Here is an 18,147-nt window from a genome sequence, read left to right as displayed (position 1 = left end):
TGACCTGGTTTTGCCCTCACGCTCCACCCGTCCAGCCTAAAAATCCAAGACCCTGGCCTTGCCGTCTGAATGGGAGGGAAGGCATCACTTCAAAGGCAGAAGGAGAGGAGGCTTGGATGTCAGCTGTCATCACTGACAGATCACTGGACCTCCCTAGTTCCTGACCTCACTCAGCCTTCTCTACAACACAGCCAAGCAGCTGAGCAGCCATCAACGACAGGACAATGGCCTTGCTGTTGCCTGCTTCTTTATCCCGGTTTTTTTGGTGGTCAACAGCAGCCTCTTCTCTAACAGGAGCTCCCTGGCCCCCTTCCATAGCACAGCTCCTAGAGAAGTATGCAGAGATCCGGCCCCTCCCCTCACCCATCCCCCAAATGTAGCAGGTTCAAGTTAGGAGCTGGTGGGCTACTGGGTAGGTGCTCTGCTGTGGGGGAAGCAGGCTAAGGTTTGGATCTCTCATCTTTGAATGTCATTGCATGTGGGGTCCTTAGAGGACAAAAGCTGAGGCAGGTGCAGGGATGCAGGTACCTCTGAGATTTCAGGGAAGAGGGGGCCTCTGCCTTTGACCCTGAAGGGGTAGGGAGATACATTATCTCATAGGAGGAATATGGGTTTTGGCCTTGGGTTCAAATCCCAGCTCTGCTACATATTAGTAAATAATTTTTGAGAAAATAATTTCTCTGAGCCTCATTTTAAAAATGGGAATACTAACACTAGTAGTATCGGTCATTCTCTCAGGGTTATTCTGAATACAAGATCTCGCATACATGCTAAAGGCTCAATAAATTGTGGCTTTTTACTAGTAAAGCTTGAGGAACATAGAGAAAGGGCTGGACACTGTGGCCCCTTTACTGTTGGGGACCGGATCATGTTTTCAATCCAGCAGGCACAGAGGACCTCAAAACAAAACAAAACAAAACAAAACAAGGTATGGGCTATTCCCCGAAAATCAGCCGTACCCCTCCCCCCCATCCTGTCTAAATCCTGCTTAGTGGTGGCCCAGTGAGTGCCGGAACCTGCTGATTCCAGAGCCAGTGGCCTCCGGGCACTCCCGGACAAAGATGCAAAGGAGTGAGGCAGGAGTTGGATCATGTTCTGATTCTTCAGCAGGTTCATCCGGGGGGGGGGGGGGGTGTAGGAGGGAAGGCGAAAAGTCCAATTGATTTTTTCACTTAGTGAAAAGATTCTATTTTCACTGCCAAGGCGACAGGTAGGGCGACAGCAGAGGAAACCCACAGTCCACCCCAGAGGCACTTAGAGGAGCCTCACATCTGCCTTATGATTAGGCCAGACAGGTGGGAATGTGCGGAGTGGTCCAAGAGGTTCCAGAAAGGCATTTCAGGTCTCCTTAAATACTGCTCCCACACACCGACTGAGCCTTGAAGACCACATTGAAGCAGTCTGGAGCTTTTTTGCTTCTTCGGACTGTCTCCGATCATGATCTCGGATCACGAGTTGGGGGGTGGCGTGTTGGAGGGACTGCCGTGGCTCTGCGTAGCCATGTAGCCTTTCTGCCTGGGTGGCGTTGCTCCCCAAGGCCGGAGGTGGGCGGTAAAGGCAGATGATAATTTAAGGTGTGCTGTGGATGAGATTCCTATATGGGGCGAGCAGGTTGGGTTTCCCGACCCTTTCTGGGGCTGAGAAATGATTTTTTCATTCTGGGCTTGGATCCTGCTGTGGGCAAACCTGCCTGGGAGGGGCCATACTCACAGCATCAGGCATTCTCCACCCCCAGCCCCCTACAGGGCACCTGCTCCACAGATCCTGGTCTGAAATCCGAGTCTGAGTGAGGTGGTGGTGGCTCAGAATCGCTGGGATGCTGTCAAAAAGGCACTTACTTTGGTCCCAGCCTGGGAGACTCTGATTTAGCAGACACAGAACAGAATTTGGGCTCCAGCGGCAGCCCCTGCCCTCCCCCCATGGCTGCTCAGCGATTCTAGGTGCCCCGAGCCCACCGCTCCTGGGTGGGGCTGCGGGAGAGGCAAGATGCTGCTGGCCCCCGAGGTGCTTGGGGGAGGTTCCAACACGAGAGCCAAGTTATTCCGCCCCCTTTCAAAATGTGACCCCATCAGAAGGGCAGCGAGAAGCGGGGAGGCGGCTGGTTGTTGGAGGCCTGGGCGGTGATGTCAATCTCAGCTTCTCCAGCAGAGATGGGGGCTGTCCAGAGAGTGGAGCAGTCCTCCTCCGGGGGAGAAGCTGGGGACCCACGTCATCACCCACAGGACTAGTTTCATGGAGCATCAGCTGAGAGGAACTTAGCAACCATCTCCTCTAACCCCTCAATGTGCAGGTGAGGAAGTTAACTAAGAGGGTCCCTGTGTGTGAGGGGGAATTGTTAGCGGAGTATTGCCCAAATCCAGGAGAATCCGGGACACTTCCTCTCTGTGCAAAGGAGCATGGGAGGTCCACGGGTGGGCGGAGCCAGCCTTAAATGCATTTCGTCTAATGAAAATTTTGCAATAGAGGGGGGAAGCAACCACCCAGAAATTCATGAAACAACAGGCGGATGTGTGATGTAGACACCTGACATGAATTCTCTGAATAGTGCTTGGGTGTAAGAAGATGAAAACAAAATCTGAAAATGAAAAGATATAATAAGGTACACACAACTGAAGGGAATTTAAGACATTAAATGGCTGATTGTAATGAGATGTACATAAATTGTAAGGCTTGTAATGAAATGAAAAAAAAATTCTTGCCGGATAATACTGGGTGTAATGTCTACACCTGAAATAAGTCGTCTCACCGCGCCCAGTGTAATGAGATGCACATAATTCTAAAGAGTGTAATGAGATGAGAAATAAATCACACACTTGTCTTAAAATGAAAGATGTACCAAGATGCACACACCTGACGGGCATTGTCCTAAATGGGCTCGCTTGAATGAGATGCATTTAATTTGCAAGGGGGCTAAATGAGATTGCCCAGAGAAAGGCTAATGTAAAACTAGAAGATACGTACACTTGAAAGTGGCATCATAAAATCTGCCTTATCCGTGGGATGTAAATAAGATGCCAAAGTGGAAATGCATGGAGTCTGACACAATCGACATTGTCTGCCAGTCCTTGGTGATCCTTTGCCCCTGCGATGCTGTGCAAAGTGGAATTCTCCTCTGTCTCCCGTCTGAGGACAGAGTAGGCACCTGTGAATCCTACTGGCTGAATCAAGGTCTTGTAGTCTAAATAGCAAAAGGAAGTTAAGGGAGCAGCAATAAACAAGTAATTTCTAAACGGCAACAGAAAAGTGTTTTCTGAGAGCAGTGTTTTTCAAAGTCCTCAGACCTCTTGCCTTGGAATCTGGGAAAAAGTTGGTCCTGGGACCGAATCTGCATATATAACGAGTAACCCTGGGGGGTTTTATGCCTCGAGGTTAATGTTTGCCTGTAGAGGTCAGGTAGGCAGGTAATATGAATGAAGATGTCTGGATGTAGGACACAGGGACACTTTGCAATTAAAGGTAGGCGTATCTCCACTTCCACAGATACTTTTTCTCTGATTTTGTTTTTTCAAAGGCAGAGCCTCTCGGACTCTTGTTTTCTCATGCTTGATGGAGCAGTGGGTATAGAGAAATAGTTCCCCCCACCCCCCGCCTTTGTTTTAAGGTTTTTTTTTTATGTTTATTTATTTTCTTTTAGAGAGAGAGAGAGTGAGTAGAGAAGAGACAGAGAGAGGGAGACAGAATCCCAAGCAGGCTCTGCTCCATCAGCGCACAGAGCCGACCAACTGTGATCCCACGAACTGTGAGATCATGACCTAAGCGGAAACCAAGGGTCTCATGCTTAATCAACTGAGCCTTCCGGGCGCCCCGAAATAGTTCCCTTCTTAAAAGCAAACACTCAAATATTGAAGGAAAGTCAAAAAAAGGAAAAAAAAATTTAAAAGACAGGGTAGGGGAAGCATAACTAGCCAATGAGCCAACCAAACAGTGACAGCTGGATAAGTGGCAAGTGGCACTTAGTGCCAGTGCTGGGGAGACCACGTGCATGGCCAGTGTTGTGATAACCTGGAGAGCACATCATAAGGGGTGGCGATGGTTCAATTACACCCTGTTGTGGCCTTGTAGGAATACAGGTCCTGAGCTGCAATTGTCTATCTTTTCAACGTTGGCACAAAAGTGCCTAGAAACAATATATGGTCCAAACAAAACGTGTCTGGGAGCTGAATTTGACCGGAAGGCCATGTTTGACCTGATGGTCTTGTTTGCAATTCTGAATGGTAACCTTTGAGGGCACCGTCCTGGGATGAGCTCATATTTTCACCATTAAGGGGACGTTAGCAGCACACATTCAGTCTCAAGTTTCTGCTAGAATGGAAACTCCCTGAAGGCAAGAACTTTGCTGATCACAGCTGTACCCTCCACACCCGAAACCACCTGAGATTGAGTTGGGCTCAGTAATATACATCGGATGAATGAGTGAGTCTGGGCAGGCTGTGGTGTGATAGTGCCAATGCCCTCATCTGGCCCAGGTCAAGGCAGCAGAGGGGTTTCTTGGTCAAGGCAGTGTAGCTCTGGCCATCAGCTGCCCTGAGCAGGAATCTTCCAACCCAAAAGGTCTGCCCTGCTGGGGTAGGGGCCAGCATGCCAGTCCAATCCTGCATTTTCCCATTTTCCTTCCTTCCACAGGGATTGTGGCACATCTTGTCCCTGGGATGGATAAGATTTGGGTCGTACACGGGGAGAGAATTTGCTGCCTCCTCATAACACCTCCAGCCATGTCTCAAATGATTTAGGAACCCCCCTTTTCATCGGTGGCATGGTGGAAAAACTGGCAGAACTTGATAGAAATACTTAGGAAGGGGCGTGAGAGGCTGGACAGACTACTCTGTAATTTCTTAGAATAGTGTTCCCTAAAGTGTGTTTTGGGCGATCTGAGTATAACTCGAATAGATATTACTGAGGCAAAAAAAGGGAAATAAATCTGGGGGGCAGGATAAACAGGTTTTTTTCCCCGAAGGACTCTGCTGAGCCTTTATTCGTACGTAATGTGCCTTACCGAACTCCACCAGCAAAATAGATTATGCAGTTCATCCTAGACTAATCTGGCCGTGGGGTTTTATTTGATAGCGTATCTAACAATGTCTTCCTTGGAAACCACTTCTTTGAAAGTGGGTTGGCTTCCTAGCTCTGGGAGGTGAGGCTCTAAGTGGCGTCTTCTCGCAGATGTTGAGACTTTCTCGCTGCCTAGAGGCGGGGTCTCTGCAGACTCTCCAGGTCTGACTGGAGGGCTGGGCTCCGTGAGAGAGGTGACCCAGGGAGCGGTCCTCAGAGCTGCGGTGGGTGCAGAACCATTTTGCCTGTGTAAGCACTCCCTTCCGCACCTTCAGCCTGGCTGGGAGGGTGTCCCAGCCTTTGCGAGAGCGAGCGAGGAACTCCTCACTCCTGCTTCTAAACCGATGCCCTGGACTTCGATCTCACCAACAGTGCCCAGATAAGAAAACCTTGGGACTGAAAGTAAGAAAGCTTGCTTGCTTAGGGGGCGAAGCTGTCCCTAAATTTCCACTTGCCCCAGGGAATACAGTGCTGAGCCCTAGGGTTCAGAGGGCAGGCTCCCCTCTGGGCGCAGCTCTAGGATTAAATGCGGCAGTCAAGACTTCCTCTCCTTCCCGATTCCTGAGACCCGGATGGGCATGTGAGGGCTGGGGGAGGGGCACTGGGGCCACCAGCTTCGAGGATGAAAATCCTCAGAGCCTAGGATGCAGCTGGGAAGAGCAGAGGCCTTGGAGGGAGGTAGAGGGTGGTGGAAGAGACCACAGTCTGAGCGCTCCACTGCTATGGGAGAGAACTGCCAGGAGAGGGCAGCGCAGAGCTTCCTCCTGTCTCTCCCTAATCTCTTTGTCTTTCAGCCAGACGCGTAGACAGCGTGTGCCAAATGTGGCTGTCTTCGGGCCCAGAAAGGTAAACTGAGGCCACCCAGAGAGCCTTCTACCTTGTTCCCTTCCATGGGTAGTCGGTTCAACAAGAGGTAGGCTGAGGATCCAAATTTTTTCCGGTCCAGGGTCCCAGTAACCGCTAACCACAGAAAAAGAACCGCGCACCAGAATTATGGTAGGTAATAAGATTTACTGAAAACTTCTCGGCCACATTCAGTACTGGTTTGGTGGATACATCAGAAGGAGGTTGCATAACATTAGGCAGGTGGAGGGGCTGGAGGAGGATGTGTGGGCACATGTGTGCGGGTGTGCCTGTGCGGGGCAGGTCGCTGTCCAAAGTGGTAGGTGAAAGGGTGTGTGTGTGTGTGTGTGTGAGAGAGAGAGAGAGAGAGACAGAGAGAAAGAGAGAGAGAGAGAGAGAGAATGAGAGAGAGAGAGAGAACAAGAAAAATGAAGAAAAGGAAATGTATTTTATCCCACTGCACATTGCAAAAGTCTCACGCCAAAAAAGCTAGACTTTCCTCTACCTATGGCATCAAAAGGGAGTAAAAAATGATTGGATCACCCAGATTATAAATAAGGTTATTTGTTTTTCAAAAATCCCTATTAAAACATTAAATATCAGCTCTTTTGGGGGAGAAATACATTCATCTCAGGGAGACCTCAGGAAAGCGACCATCCTTTTGCTCCACCCCAACCAGGAGGGGGAGGGGAAGCCCCAGAGGGCCCTGAGGGGTCCCCTCAAGTGGAGCCAGGTAGCCACTCACATCCTGCCACTGAAGGAGATGGCCAACGCACAATTTACAAATGAAACTGCAAGTCCATTAAATTAAATCCAATGGAAAACACACGTGTGACCAGTCCCATCATTCACAGCCAAGGGGTGGAGCAGGAGGGGAGGAGGGGTGCCAATCATGGGGGCCCGGAAGTTGGGTGGGAGGGTGTGAGTTAGGGCAGGTGGTAGAAAGCCTCCTCCTCGAGGGAGCCCCGGTGCCTCCAGCGCCGTGCGTCGTGGTGGTGGCTAGATCAGCGAGAGCGTGGGGTGGGGCACCGCCTGGCTCTGGGCCCTGGCCCACACTTTGGATATTGATGGGAAGAGGGATGTAGCACCTTCGCCAACCCCTGGCTTCCCATTGGACTGGATGCTTCTTTCCAATGTTTCTTCTGCCTTCTCTGAAGAATGAAGAAGAGAGAATGGGGCTGGTGAGGCCAGCCTGGGAGCAGGGCAACAGCCATGGGGGGCTGAGGGCTGGAACACCTGGGATAAGACACCACTGTCCTGTTGTTACGGGAGCTGAGCTCTGTGACCACCTGGGGATGGCTGTGGTCCCCAGAGTCACCTTGATATGGCTCCTAGCTCAGGTTGTGCCGTCTCCTTGGGTCCTGGAGCCAACCCAGGGGAAGGGATTCCGCTCAACCCCCTACGATCTGAGCCTGCCAGCTGACCATCCATTTTGGGGAGAGAGAGAGAGAGAGAGAGAGAAGGTGGCTGTGGTGGCTCCTACCCTCTCTCCCAAGTCCGTGATTGCCCGTGCCTGAGACAGGTCCTTGGAGGAATGAGCGGGAGCCCCAGGGAGCTGTGGTCGGCAGGCCTCAGGGCCTCCTACTCTTCTAGCCACTGGTGATGCGTCTGGGCTCCTCCTGCCCTTGAATGTCTCTCAGAGGAGCTGAGAACCTTCCGGGGGTGGAACCCAGATGCCCTTGACTCTCCCTTTCCTTCTGTGACCCTGGCAAGGCTCATTCTGTTGAACAGCACCGATCTGCCTCACAGTGCAGGGCTTGTAAACGACTCAAGTCCTTCAGTGGGGGGGGGGGGGGGGGGGGCGTGGGTGCCATCTGTCCTCAGGGATTTGGTGAGTCCAGCTCTCACTCCCGCCTTTCCGTATGGGCTGCTTGACCGGCCCCGCAAACGGAGTCCTCTGCAGTTCTAGGGAAGTGGGGCTGGGGTACTCATTGAAGCTTGGTGGTTTGGGAAGGAGCAGGCGTCTGCTCTGCATTTCTTCAAGCTACTGATCTGGGGAAGCTAGGGCCCAACTTCCTCGGTGCTGCCTGCCCGTGCCCCCCTCCCCCCCACCCTGAAGCCCTCCTGACGACACTCCTCTCCTGCTCGGTGACCAGTGCCAGCTGGGCTGCCAACTACTCCAGGGAGTCACTGTGTTCCAAGCCCAGGTCGCTGACATTTGTCGTCTGAAGCTCGTCAGCCTCCTCCTCCAGCTCCTCTTCCTCCTCCTCTTCCATCTCATCCTCATCCTCTTCTTCTGTCCCATCCAATGAGTCCTCGTGTGCGGCCATCATAGCCTGCTGCATGGCCATGGTGGCATTGTCTGAGGACAGGGACTGCAGGTTGTCCAAGTTAATGGAACCTACGTGAGACAAGAAGGCAAGGGTCAGGCCCAGGAATCTCAGTGTTGGGTACAGTGGTGTGGACTGGCTCAGGGGGCAGTGGACAATTCCCGGGTATGACGGCCCCTGCCCGTGCACTTGTTGGCCACTCCCCGCCTCATCCTTAGCATCCCTAGGCGCTCCTAGTTTCCATTTACTGAGCATCTTCTATGCTAAGTACGTTAAATACCTTGACTTTCTAACAGTTCTGCACTGTGGGTGTTATTACCTCCATTCGACAGAGGAGGAAACCGAGTCTCAGACGGTTAAGTTATTAGCTCAAGGTGCCAGTCAGCCAGGAATTGGGATTCTCTCCTTGGTCAGTCTAGCTCAAAATCTGCTTCTTTCCTCTACGCCTCCCGTGGCAATTGCCCATCGCACGGGAACCTGAACACAACCCTATAGATGCACACGAAGGTATGTACGTGCACACGCACACTTCCACTTCACTTCCCACACAGAGCTGTCTTCACGTGCCAAGCTATAAAATGTCTGGCTTACTGAATTATTCATTGTGCACCAGGCGACCGGCAATTAGAAAAGTGTATATGGAGGGTGTGATGGAGAAGCTGGGAAAACAAAGCTCTTCCTGGCCTCCGTTCACGAGCCAGCTGCCTGCTTCAGTATTTATAGATGGCCCGAGCTCTTGGGGAGCCGTGCAGACACTCATGGGCGCTAAGGAACTTTCGGGAGGGCGTGGGAGGGAGGAGGGGGCTCTGCTGAACAGTCACGGACTCTGATGACCATGGCCTCCCACTCATCTTTGTGAGGTTGCTTGCGGCTTGTTAAGACATGTGCAAAAACATTCCCTTCTCTCCGGCTTACACACATTCTTTGATGGAGAGCGGGTGGGGCTCATGGCGACAGAGCCGCCAGTGCCGCGCAGGCGAGTAGATGTTCAGCCCTCGTGTGTCCAGGAGGCCCGCCCGCCAGCCCCAGTCTAGAGCACACTCATCCCCCGGTCTCACCATCGGGGTTTGTCCCTGGCGCACCGCCCTGCTGCTGCAGCACCCCTGCAGCAATGGAGTTGGGCCAGAATCTTTGGGTGGGCCGGTGCTGCGATTTGATCTTCTTGGCTTTCGGGGCAGGGTCTGGGTTGCTGGCATCAAGCATGGGCTGCAGGATGCGCCTCCGGGCATTGATGAACCTGCCCAGGGGTAAAGGTAGAGACCTGGTTAGTCACCCCTGAATTGTGGTGTGTGTGTGTGTGTGTGTGTGTGTGTGCGCGCGCACACATGTGGGCATGCGTGCACATATACACGGAGCGTAGAGCTGTTCCCGGACTTTCAGCTGCTGATCCACCGTATGGAAGACTGGGGTCTGATCTAGGGTGTGAAAGCCCAGCCGGGAGAAGACCCCTGGGCACTGCAAGGCTCGTGGGATCACCTGGAGCTTGGTAACCACAAAGCAGCTTGGGAGGAATGCATGAGGAGGGTCAGAAGTCTCTACTCAGGACTGGTCAGGATGGAACAGAGGAAGTAAGAGGCCCCTTAGTCAGAAGCACTAAACTCTGACTTCTCTCCAGAGGGCTCAGGGATCAGATCAGGGGGCCCAAATCTTGGGTCTACTCCCATCCAACCAGACCTTGCTCTCTGAGATTTCCATGACAGCCCAGCCAGACACAGAGAAGGGGAAAACAGATCCCCGTGAGGTCCACAGTCAACTGTCCCTCCCCCTTCCCACTCCCAGCTTTGTAGAATGTTGTAGTTTTTCAGTTTACATAGTTGGTGGGTAGACCAGATGACCACCGGCAGCTCCTCCAGGCTTTTGGATGCCTGTATTCCTGTGTGTCTCTGTACTTATAGGCGGGGCAGGGTTTTCTGTTTTTAGCAAGAAGCCTCCAGTGATATTCCTGACACAATCTCCCAGCAGAGGGCGCTGAGAAGCCGCAGATGAAGCTCCAGGCGGTTGGGTTGACCCTCGCTTTCCGCTTCTAGGCCAACTGGGAGGACCGCTGTGGTAGCTGGGCTGTGCTGAGCTGTCTCTTTTCCCTGCTGTGCATTCCCCTGCCAAGCAAGTGGCCCCGGATCTGAGAGCCTCTGGGTAGGTGATAACTCACCAGTTATTTACTTGCAGGAGCGTGAGGTTTGTTTGGGCTGCGATCTGCCTCTTCTCATCCTCCGTGGGGTAGGGGTGCTGAAATGAGAAGTAAAGGGCTAATGTGGCAGGGCACCTGGTGGTCCCGGGCCCCCTAGAGATCATGCCTACATCACAAGCACTACCCTGGTCCAGGCAGCTCAGCGGTTTGGAAGCCCAAACTGGGACAAGTGCAATGTTTGTTTCCCAAAAGCAATGGGACTAAGGCTTGGGAGAGGCTGTCCCCTGACTGTGGCTCCACATTCAGGACCACCTGGCCTCAGTCCAGCTCCCCCACAGGGTGGCGGACCAGTTGGTTCCCCAAGAGTCAGTACAGTTCAATATTGATAGCTTCCAAGGCACTTTCATATCCTGACTTGGTCCTCACAGCCAACCCCCAGCAGGCAGGCAGGTCAAGCATTATTAGTGTTAGGATTGACAACGGCCTATAGGACTATCAGAAGGTGGTAAATGGGTGTATGAACCAATTCAATTTATTTTTATTTATTTATTTTTAATTTATTATTTTTAAATGTTTATTTATTTTTGACACACACAGATAGAGTGCAAGTGGGGGAGGGGCAGAGAAAAAGGGAGACAGAATCTGAAGCAGGCTCTAGGCTCTGAGCTGTCAGCATAGAGCCCAACACAGGTCTCGAACTCATGAGCTGTGAGATCATGACCTGAGCTGAAGTCGGATGCTTAACTGACTGAGTCACCCAGGTGCCCCATCAGTTCACTTTAAATTAACTGGTATTTACTGAATATCTGCTATGTGCCCAGGTTTATGCAGGCATCCCAGGAGACAGAAGATAAATATAATGATAACTCTAGTTGAATAATACTTGGTAACCTGTCAATTGTTTTCATGCACTAAATTTCATTTAACGGAGCATATCACTAAAATTTTATAAGGTCAAGTATTGTTATTCCCACTTGATAGACGGAGAAACTGAGTGACTTCTCCAATGTTCCCCCAATGGTGGCACCAGCCTGGAATTCAGTTCTTTTCATTTTGTTCCAGTCTTCTTGCCCTCACTTCATGCTGCCACTTTGTCAGACTGGGTCTGTGTCTTTGTGGGAGTAAGAAAGTGGTGTCCCGGCGCATGTCAGTCCCTGTGCTGTTTACATGTTGGTTTCCCTCTCTTGGATTGTGCTTCATGAGGGCAGAGACCATGTCTTATTAATTTGTCTTATTAATGTATCCCCAGGGCCTTCCACGTGCAAATGACATGCAAATGACTGCTGAGGGAAAGAAAGCAGAGACAAAGCAATAGGCGCGGTGGTTTGGGTAATGGGTACCATAGGAGGTTCGAAGGAGTGATGGGAAGGCTGCACAGGTCACATTAAGAATGGGAAAGTTTGGGGTGGTGGTGGAATAGGGGTCCTTCTGCATCCCACTTACTGGGTGGGGAGCCACATGGTAACTGGGTCTCTGGGTCTTTGTGTCTTTCCCAGGTCCCCGCACCACACCCCATACCCAGTAGGCATGCAGTAAATGTGTGATGACTGCCTGGGCGGGTCAGAACTTTGTCCTGAAGTGAAAGGAGATCTGGGGTTAGCGGGGGGGGGGGGGGGGGGGGGGCTCTGTCCAGCCTCCGTAAGCCAGGAAAAATGTTTCATGATCAGGGTGGCGTTAGAAAGTGGTGCTTGGGCTTTCTGGAGTCCCAGAGGCTGGGACTCAGAGTCTGGCTCTGTCACGACCTGCTATGAGTTCTTAGGCATGTCCCTTAACCCCCCAATCATAAAGTCATCTAACGATTAAACGGAATGACACTCGTCGAGTGCTCTACAGGAGGTGGCTCTTCACACTAGTATTATGGGATGGTGTTGGCAAGGTGCTTAAAGCTGTCTAAGGAATGAGTGTGCGAGCAACAGCCTTGGAAGTGCTCTCATTATCAGCGACAGAGGAAAGCAGTTGGCCTCAACACCCCCTGACTGAAGCAGTGAGGGTCACGTGTTGTTGTAATTCACACCTCTGACCCTGACCGCCATGCCAGGGCAGCCGTGCCTTGTGATTCATACAACATTAAGATTCTAACAAGCAGGACAACACATCAGCGTCACAGGAGCCAAGTCCATCCTACCTGGGAAGGAACAGAGGGAGGTGGGAGGAGAGACTGCAGGCCCCAGGGGTAGGGGAGCAGGGGCTCTATGCTTCTGACACCTTCTGAGGAAGGGGCAGGGCCCAAGCCCTACTTTCCTGCCCCGTGGAGTTCCAATTCCCCTACTCATGATAAGGAGCCAAGCGGCCTCCCTGTCCACGGCCAGGTGGACTGAGAACACAGCAAACTACGGCATCTTTCCGGCCTTCCCAGGCTGCGCCAGGCCCTTTCGTGCCTTCTTGCCCTTGCACGTGCTGTTCCCTCCACTGCAAAGCTCCTTCTCCCACTTTCCCACTGTGTGTGTTTCTGAGCTTCTGGGAAGACCTGTCACAGATCAGATTCTCTGTGAGGCATTTCCCACCTTCCCGGGGCAGAGATCGTCACCGCTGTTTGAATAACTATATTACCGAATATTATTGAATTCAATAACAAATTCCCACATAGTGGGCATATTCCATCTAGAGGGTATATAGCCCGCCATATGGTCATATGTCTCCCTAAGATACCGAGAGTTGTTCTCAGGCAGGAACCTGGTCTTATCAGACAATGTATCTCCACTGTCCAGCCCGGTAACAGGCAGAGTAGATGTTTGGTGTCTGTGTATGGAACACAGGAGTGAACCAACACAAGAAGGAGATGGCCAACTTGGTTCCTGAGCAGAGCAAGGCTGTTTCTGCCAGCTGGGCCGGTTCATCTGCCCACAAGTGGTGGGGGGCTCCAGTGTCTTGGGTGCTGGCAGTGAAAGGTACCTGGCTGTAAGAGCTCACAGCGTAGAGGGAAGAGCTACAGGCACAGGGGGAAGAAACCTCTATTAAAGGGCAGTGTGTTGGTTCCCACTGAGTGGTAAGAGAAGGGTGGGCTGGGCTGGTCAGGGAGGACATCCCGAGGGAGGTGAGACTTCAGTTGGACTTTGAAGAATGGCCAAGCCATTCTAGCAAAGGAGGGGATCGGCACTTCAGGCAGGGGACTTGCACCAGGATTTACATTTAAGCCAGTCGGATGCAAATCTCTTCCACTATTAAAGACCTCCAGGGCAGGAAATCCTTCAGCCTCTCATGGAAGGATAATGTTTGCTGTCTCTAAGGAGGTTCCTGGTGCAGGCCTCTGTGCTGAGTGGATGTCATAAATCCATAGATTAACATGCTCCCGTGTAATGGAGAGGGTAAGAGGCAGTGTCACGGAAACTGGCTGGCTGTTCTCTTATGGATAAAGATATAAACCTCTCATCCTCCCACATTGCAGGTGCCACCACCCAACCCTCCTGGAACCGGTATCTCAGGAGGCACGTGGTGGAGGCCATGGGGTGAGTGGCAGCTTTGGCTCAGCTCTGGGGACAGGTGTGCCGGCCAGAACATTCCTGGCTCCGCATCTGAGTTCTCATGGGAGCAGTCCAGCTCGGACACGCCTCAGACCAGATGATTCCTGAGGACAGAGTCAAAATAGTCCTGAGCCCTGGACAGACCTCGATTTGGTCAGTGCTACTTTTAGCACAATTGGAAAGGCTCGGGGCCAAGGACGGGAAGAGGAATCAGATGAGATCGTGGTAAGCCATCAAGCCACAGTAGCTGTTCTCTGATCGTTATTTGGAAGAACTCCTTTGGAGCTGGAGAGGGAAGTGGCAGCCGCTTTCTGGAAGTACATAATCCTTCCTTGAAAAAGAGATACAGAACGGACCAGAAAATGACAGATCCTTCTCAGGGCCGGCCTGGAGGCTTGCACGACTAGGCCGAGCTGCCTGGTGGAAAGGAGCTTGGCCTTTGGAGAGGTCAACTCCTGCACCCAGCACTTAGCAGCTATGTGAGCTTGGCAACTTGTTCTAGGTTTTCCATCATTAGCTTCCTTGGCTTAACGTGGAATTAACAAAAGAGTGCGTCTTGGACTTGGGGGCTGATCTAATGAGATAATGCAGGTAGAGCACGTGCGCTCCAGGGACTCAATCCGTACCATGTAGCGAGACCCCCCCCCCCCCCCCCCGCCCCAGACAGCACGGAGTCAACTGTTGAGTCTCCAGGGAAGGGAACTGCAGCATTTACTCAGAGGGGCTGTTTCATGGCGCCACAGCTGCCGGCAGGAAGTCCCTCTGAAATCTGACCTACACTCTTTCCCGCCTCTCTCTGATACCTCGCTTTACGGCCTCCTAACTCAGGTCTCATCTGGCCTAAATTGAAGCTAAAGGCACCTTTCGGTTGGAAGAGTGAGTTCCTCCTGGGGTTCTGGGCCAGAAATAAGTGTGGCCAGGGATGGTTCATAGGTCCCTGACCACTTCTTGCACCCCGAGACTGTCCTTCCACCTCCTAGCCCGGGCACATAAGCATGAGGCCGGCCAGTCACCGAGGGACATCACACAGGAAGTGGGAGACTGCCGGTGCCAGTGGCCTTGTGCTGTCGGTGAAGCAGGGCTTGGAGCCAGTTTTCCATCCCCCCTTTCCCGCCATGACTGGCACCGCACTGGTGTCCACCACAGCCCTCTTCCCTTCTCCTTCCTGACCAACCTTGGGCGCGTGCCCTGTGGCAGCCCCAGTTCTGTGGGCGTGGCCTTGCTCTAGGAGGGTCAGATGCCAAGTGAACAGAGGCAGTCAGGATGGTGGGGGTGGGGGTCCCTGAAACAACCCCGTTTCATCACATCGGAGATGCCACCGACGGCAGGGTGCATCCTGATTTCAGAGAGGCTAAGTGGGGGAAAACCTGAGTCTTTTAGAATGGAGAGGAATTTCTCTTTCTACTGTAATTAACCTTGTGCAGACCTTCCTTTCTTCTTTCTCTCCTTTTTCCTCCCTTCCCCCTTATTGTTGTACACACACACGGAAAAGTACAAAGAACGAAAACGTTTATGGCTTTATATAATATCACAAACACCAGTGTGACCACCACCCGGGTGAAAAAATAGGATGCCACCAGCACCCAAAAGCCCCCTTTGTGCCCCTTCCCAATCACTACCCCCAAAAGATATCGTCCCCAAAGATAACTTGATTTTTATGGTTTTCTTGCTTTCCTTTGTAGTTTTGCTATCTATGTCTCATCCTTAAACATTGTGGTTTACTTTCGCCTGGTTTCTGGACCCTATGTAGATGGAATCAGACAGCATGCAGTATTTCACTCCACAGTAGAGTTGTGAGATTCATGTACGGTTGTTCTGCATAACTGTACTGTTCATTTTCATTGCTGTATAGTATTCCCTTGCAAAAAAAATCTGCCACCTCCCAGTTCCTCACCCTCCCGCAATCTCAGAATGATTCCCCCTCCCTCTGCTGTCTATTTCAATCCCTCCTTCACGTTGCAACAAGACCGGTCCTTCCTAACCCGACCCCAGTCCCTCATGCCTGCTCGGACTCCTCTCCCATGGGCACCAGCACTTACCCTTCCCAGGGTTCCATGCGCTACATGGATGATTTGCTTAGTTGTCTGTCACCCAAACCAGACATGCTGCCTGTTTTTGAGGAAAGGGACCCCCACCTTTCTTTCCACTCCAACCTCATCCACGCTAAGGAAAATGCCTGGCCCACAGTAAGTGTTCAGTATGTATTTGTGGCCTGGATGATCATAGCAACCTAAGGGGGTAAGTGGTGGTTACCACCCTTCCCTGTGTGTCCTCGAGAGTGAAGAAGAGTGGGAGAGAGTGGGGAGCATCAGGGATTCAGACTTCCCAGGAATTCTAGCTAGACTCAGGCTCCCTTACTTACTCAAAGGGCCGTTCCTTTAAGTGATTGTTCCATGCATGTTTGTGGGGAAAGAGAGGGGGACTGGGGGCCTTAGGGTCCACGGGGGCGCACCGGCCGGCTTTCTAGAGGAGTCTTGGGGGCAGCATGGTGCGAAGTAGGTAAAACGTGAACTCTAGAGCCAGGCTCTCTGGCTTGGAATCCTGGTCTCTCACCAGCCCAAGACCTTGGGCTTGTGACTCGGGTTCCTCTTCTGTCAACTGGGGGAAAGATTTCCACCTACCCTGAGGTGGTAATAAGGACTGAGTGAGTTACTGTTTGAAAAGGGCTCAGAAAAGTGCCTGGTAGCCTGGCACTCTGTGAGTGTTTGTTAAATCAATCAATCAATCAATCATGAATAAAATCAATCTGCTGCTTGGCACACGTGGTTCTGTCTCTGGGAAAAAGCCACAGGTTGTTTTTTCTGACACATGGCAGGAGCCCCTGGCAGCCCCTTCCGCGCATGTAGAGATGTGCTCCTTTTTTTCAAATGGTTTTATCTCCTGGATTCTGGGACTGCTCCAGTCCCTGTGCACACACGATGGGGTATTTCCCCCGAACGTGGGCCTCAGGCTTCTTGGGGGATGCTGTGAGGTTGTAAATCTCCCCCGGCCATTTTTCAGGTGGCATCTTTGAGAGCTGCAGGCTCCCAAAAGGAGGGTCCTGGGACACAGTGCATGCCAGTGGTCTCTTACCCCCCACCCCCCAACTTCTCTGATGGGCTCCATCCAGCCCTGTGGCTGCCCAATCTATTGTCAACAAGGTCCCATCTTTAATGGAGACCACCAATCTCACCTCCTCCCCCGGGACTCACTGCTGCTGAAGCAGCCAGTGCGGCCCATGCCCTGGGACTACAGCTGCCCCAGGGCATGCCTCCAACACTCTCTGTCCTGGGGGAGTTGGAGGGCAGCTTCAACTGTGCCCTCTCCATCCCACATGAAGGGTGGGTGTGAGAAAACAGTGTCACGTCACTGGCAGGAATCCAAGACCTAATGTTTCTCTGGCACAGAGAGATGAACGTGTCAAGACATGGCTGGCCTGACTTCTTCTAGCTCCTGATGTACCTTCCACTGCAGCTCTACAGGTACAAATGCCTGAGCAGCATGGGACAGACAAGTCATGGTACGACAAAGAGCCACAGAGTTCCCCATCCTCCAGGGGAGTGAGTAAGGGGAAAGGAGGATTTCATGCTCATAACACTAGAAGGAGGGGTCACTCTCTTTGGTCAACAATAATCACAGGCCAGACAGGGGGCACTGATGGTCAGTGGGGAGAGAATTCTTACCCGAACAACTCCTCTTTCTCTTTCTATCCAATCCTAAATCCTAGCCACCCTTCCAGGCCTCACCCAAGTCCCAGTTCCCCCACTGAACCTTAACTTGGTTCATCAGCATCACCTGCGGGGCTTGTTAAAAACCAACATCTCCGTATTGCACAGAGCCTTCGAAGTTTCTGAGACCAGCTCTCCGACTGGGCAGGAGTCCTTGATGCCAGTGCTCTCGGCGATGCACCCCAACAACTTACAGGTGTGCAGGGATAGTGCCAAGGTGGCTTGGTGGGGTCTAGGGCGGTGGGAGTCCCCTGGCTGGTCTCCAGCTACAAGCAACGTAGTTGGTTTACTGTCATTTTCTGTGTGCACCATCTCGGAAAAGGTGGGGAAACGTGGCTCTGCGGAGGCAATGGACACGGTGCAGCAGCCCTTTGCTCTGATGGTGGAGAAGGTCTTTCTGTTGAACTCAAGTCTTCTCCCTACTCATCCAGAGAGCCTACACTGTCCTCTGAAGTCACACAGGGGCCTCTAGCACTGCCTTTCACTTCATGACAAGAGCTACCCACCACACATGGGATGTCTATAGTTTTTGGTTAACTTTGAATACTTACTCTGTCAAAGTACCTGCCATGTATTCTCATTGAATTTTCTAGGCATCTATAAAACGGGCATCCTTCTTCACATTTCACGCATGAGAAAAACTAAGCCCAGAGGGGTTAAAAAAACTGGCTCCAGGTTATACAAGCAGT

General features: G+C 52.0%; 1 protein-coding gene across 10 annotated transcripts in view; it reads right to left on the bottom strand.

The window, feature by feature from the left end:
• Positions 1-6,040: 6,040 nt before the first annotated feature.
• The window catches only part of PKNOX2 (PBX/knotted 1 homeobox 2), a 318,715-nt gene continuing 306,608 nt past the window's right edge, over positions 6,041-18,147 (bottom strand). For all 10 annotated transcript variants that reach the window (XM_045483350.1, XM_045483348.1, XM_045483352.1 and 7 more), the window contains 3 exons: positions 10,312-10,388; positions 9,221-9,399; positions 6,041-8,233 (listed from right to left, as the gene is read on the bottom strand). In XM_045483350.1, the coding sequence (XP_045339306.1) occupies positions 8,007-8,233; positions 9,221-9,399; positions 10,312-10,388 (483 nt within the window). In that variant the 3' untranslated portion in view covers positions 6,041-8,006. The remainder of the gene's footprint in view (positions 8,234-9,220; positions 9,400-10,311; positions 10,389-18,147) is intronic.

Source organism: Leopardus geoffroyi, chromosome D1 (genome assembly GCF_018350155.1).
Source record: "Leopardus geoffroyi isolate Oge1 chromosome D1, O.geoffroyi_Oge1_pat1.0, whole genome shotgun sequence".
NCBI lineage: Eukaryota > Metazoa > Chordata > Mammalia > Carnivora > Felidae > Leopardus > Leopardus geoffroyi.
The sequence above is the reverse complement of the archived record's forward strand: the minus strand, read 5'-3'. Positions and strand labels throughout refer to the sequence as shown.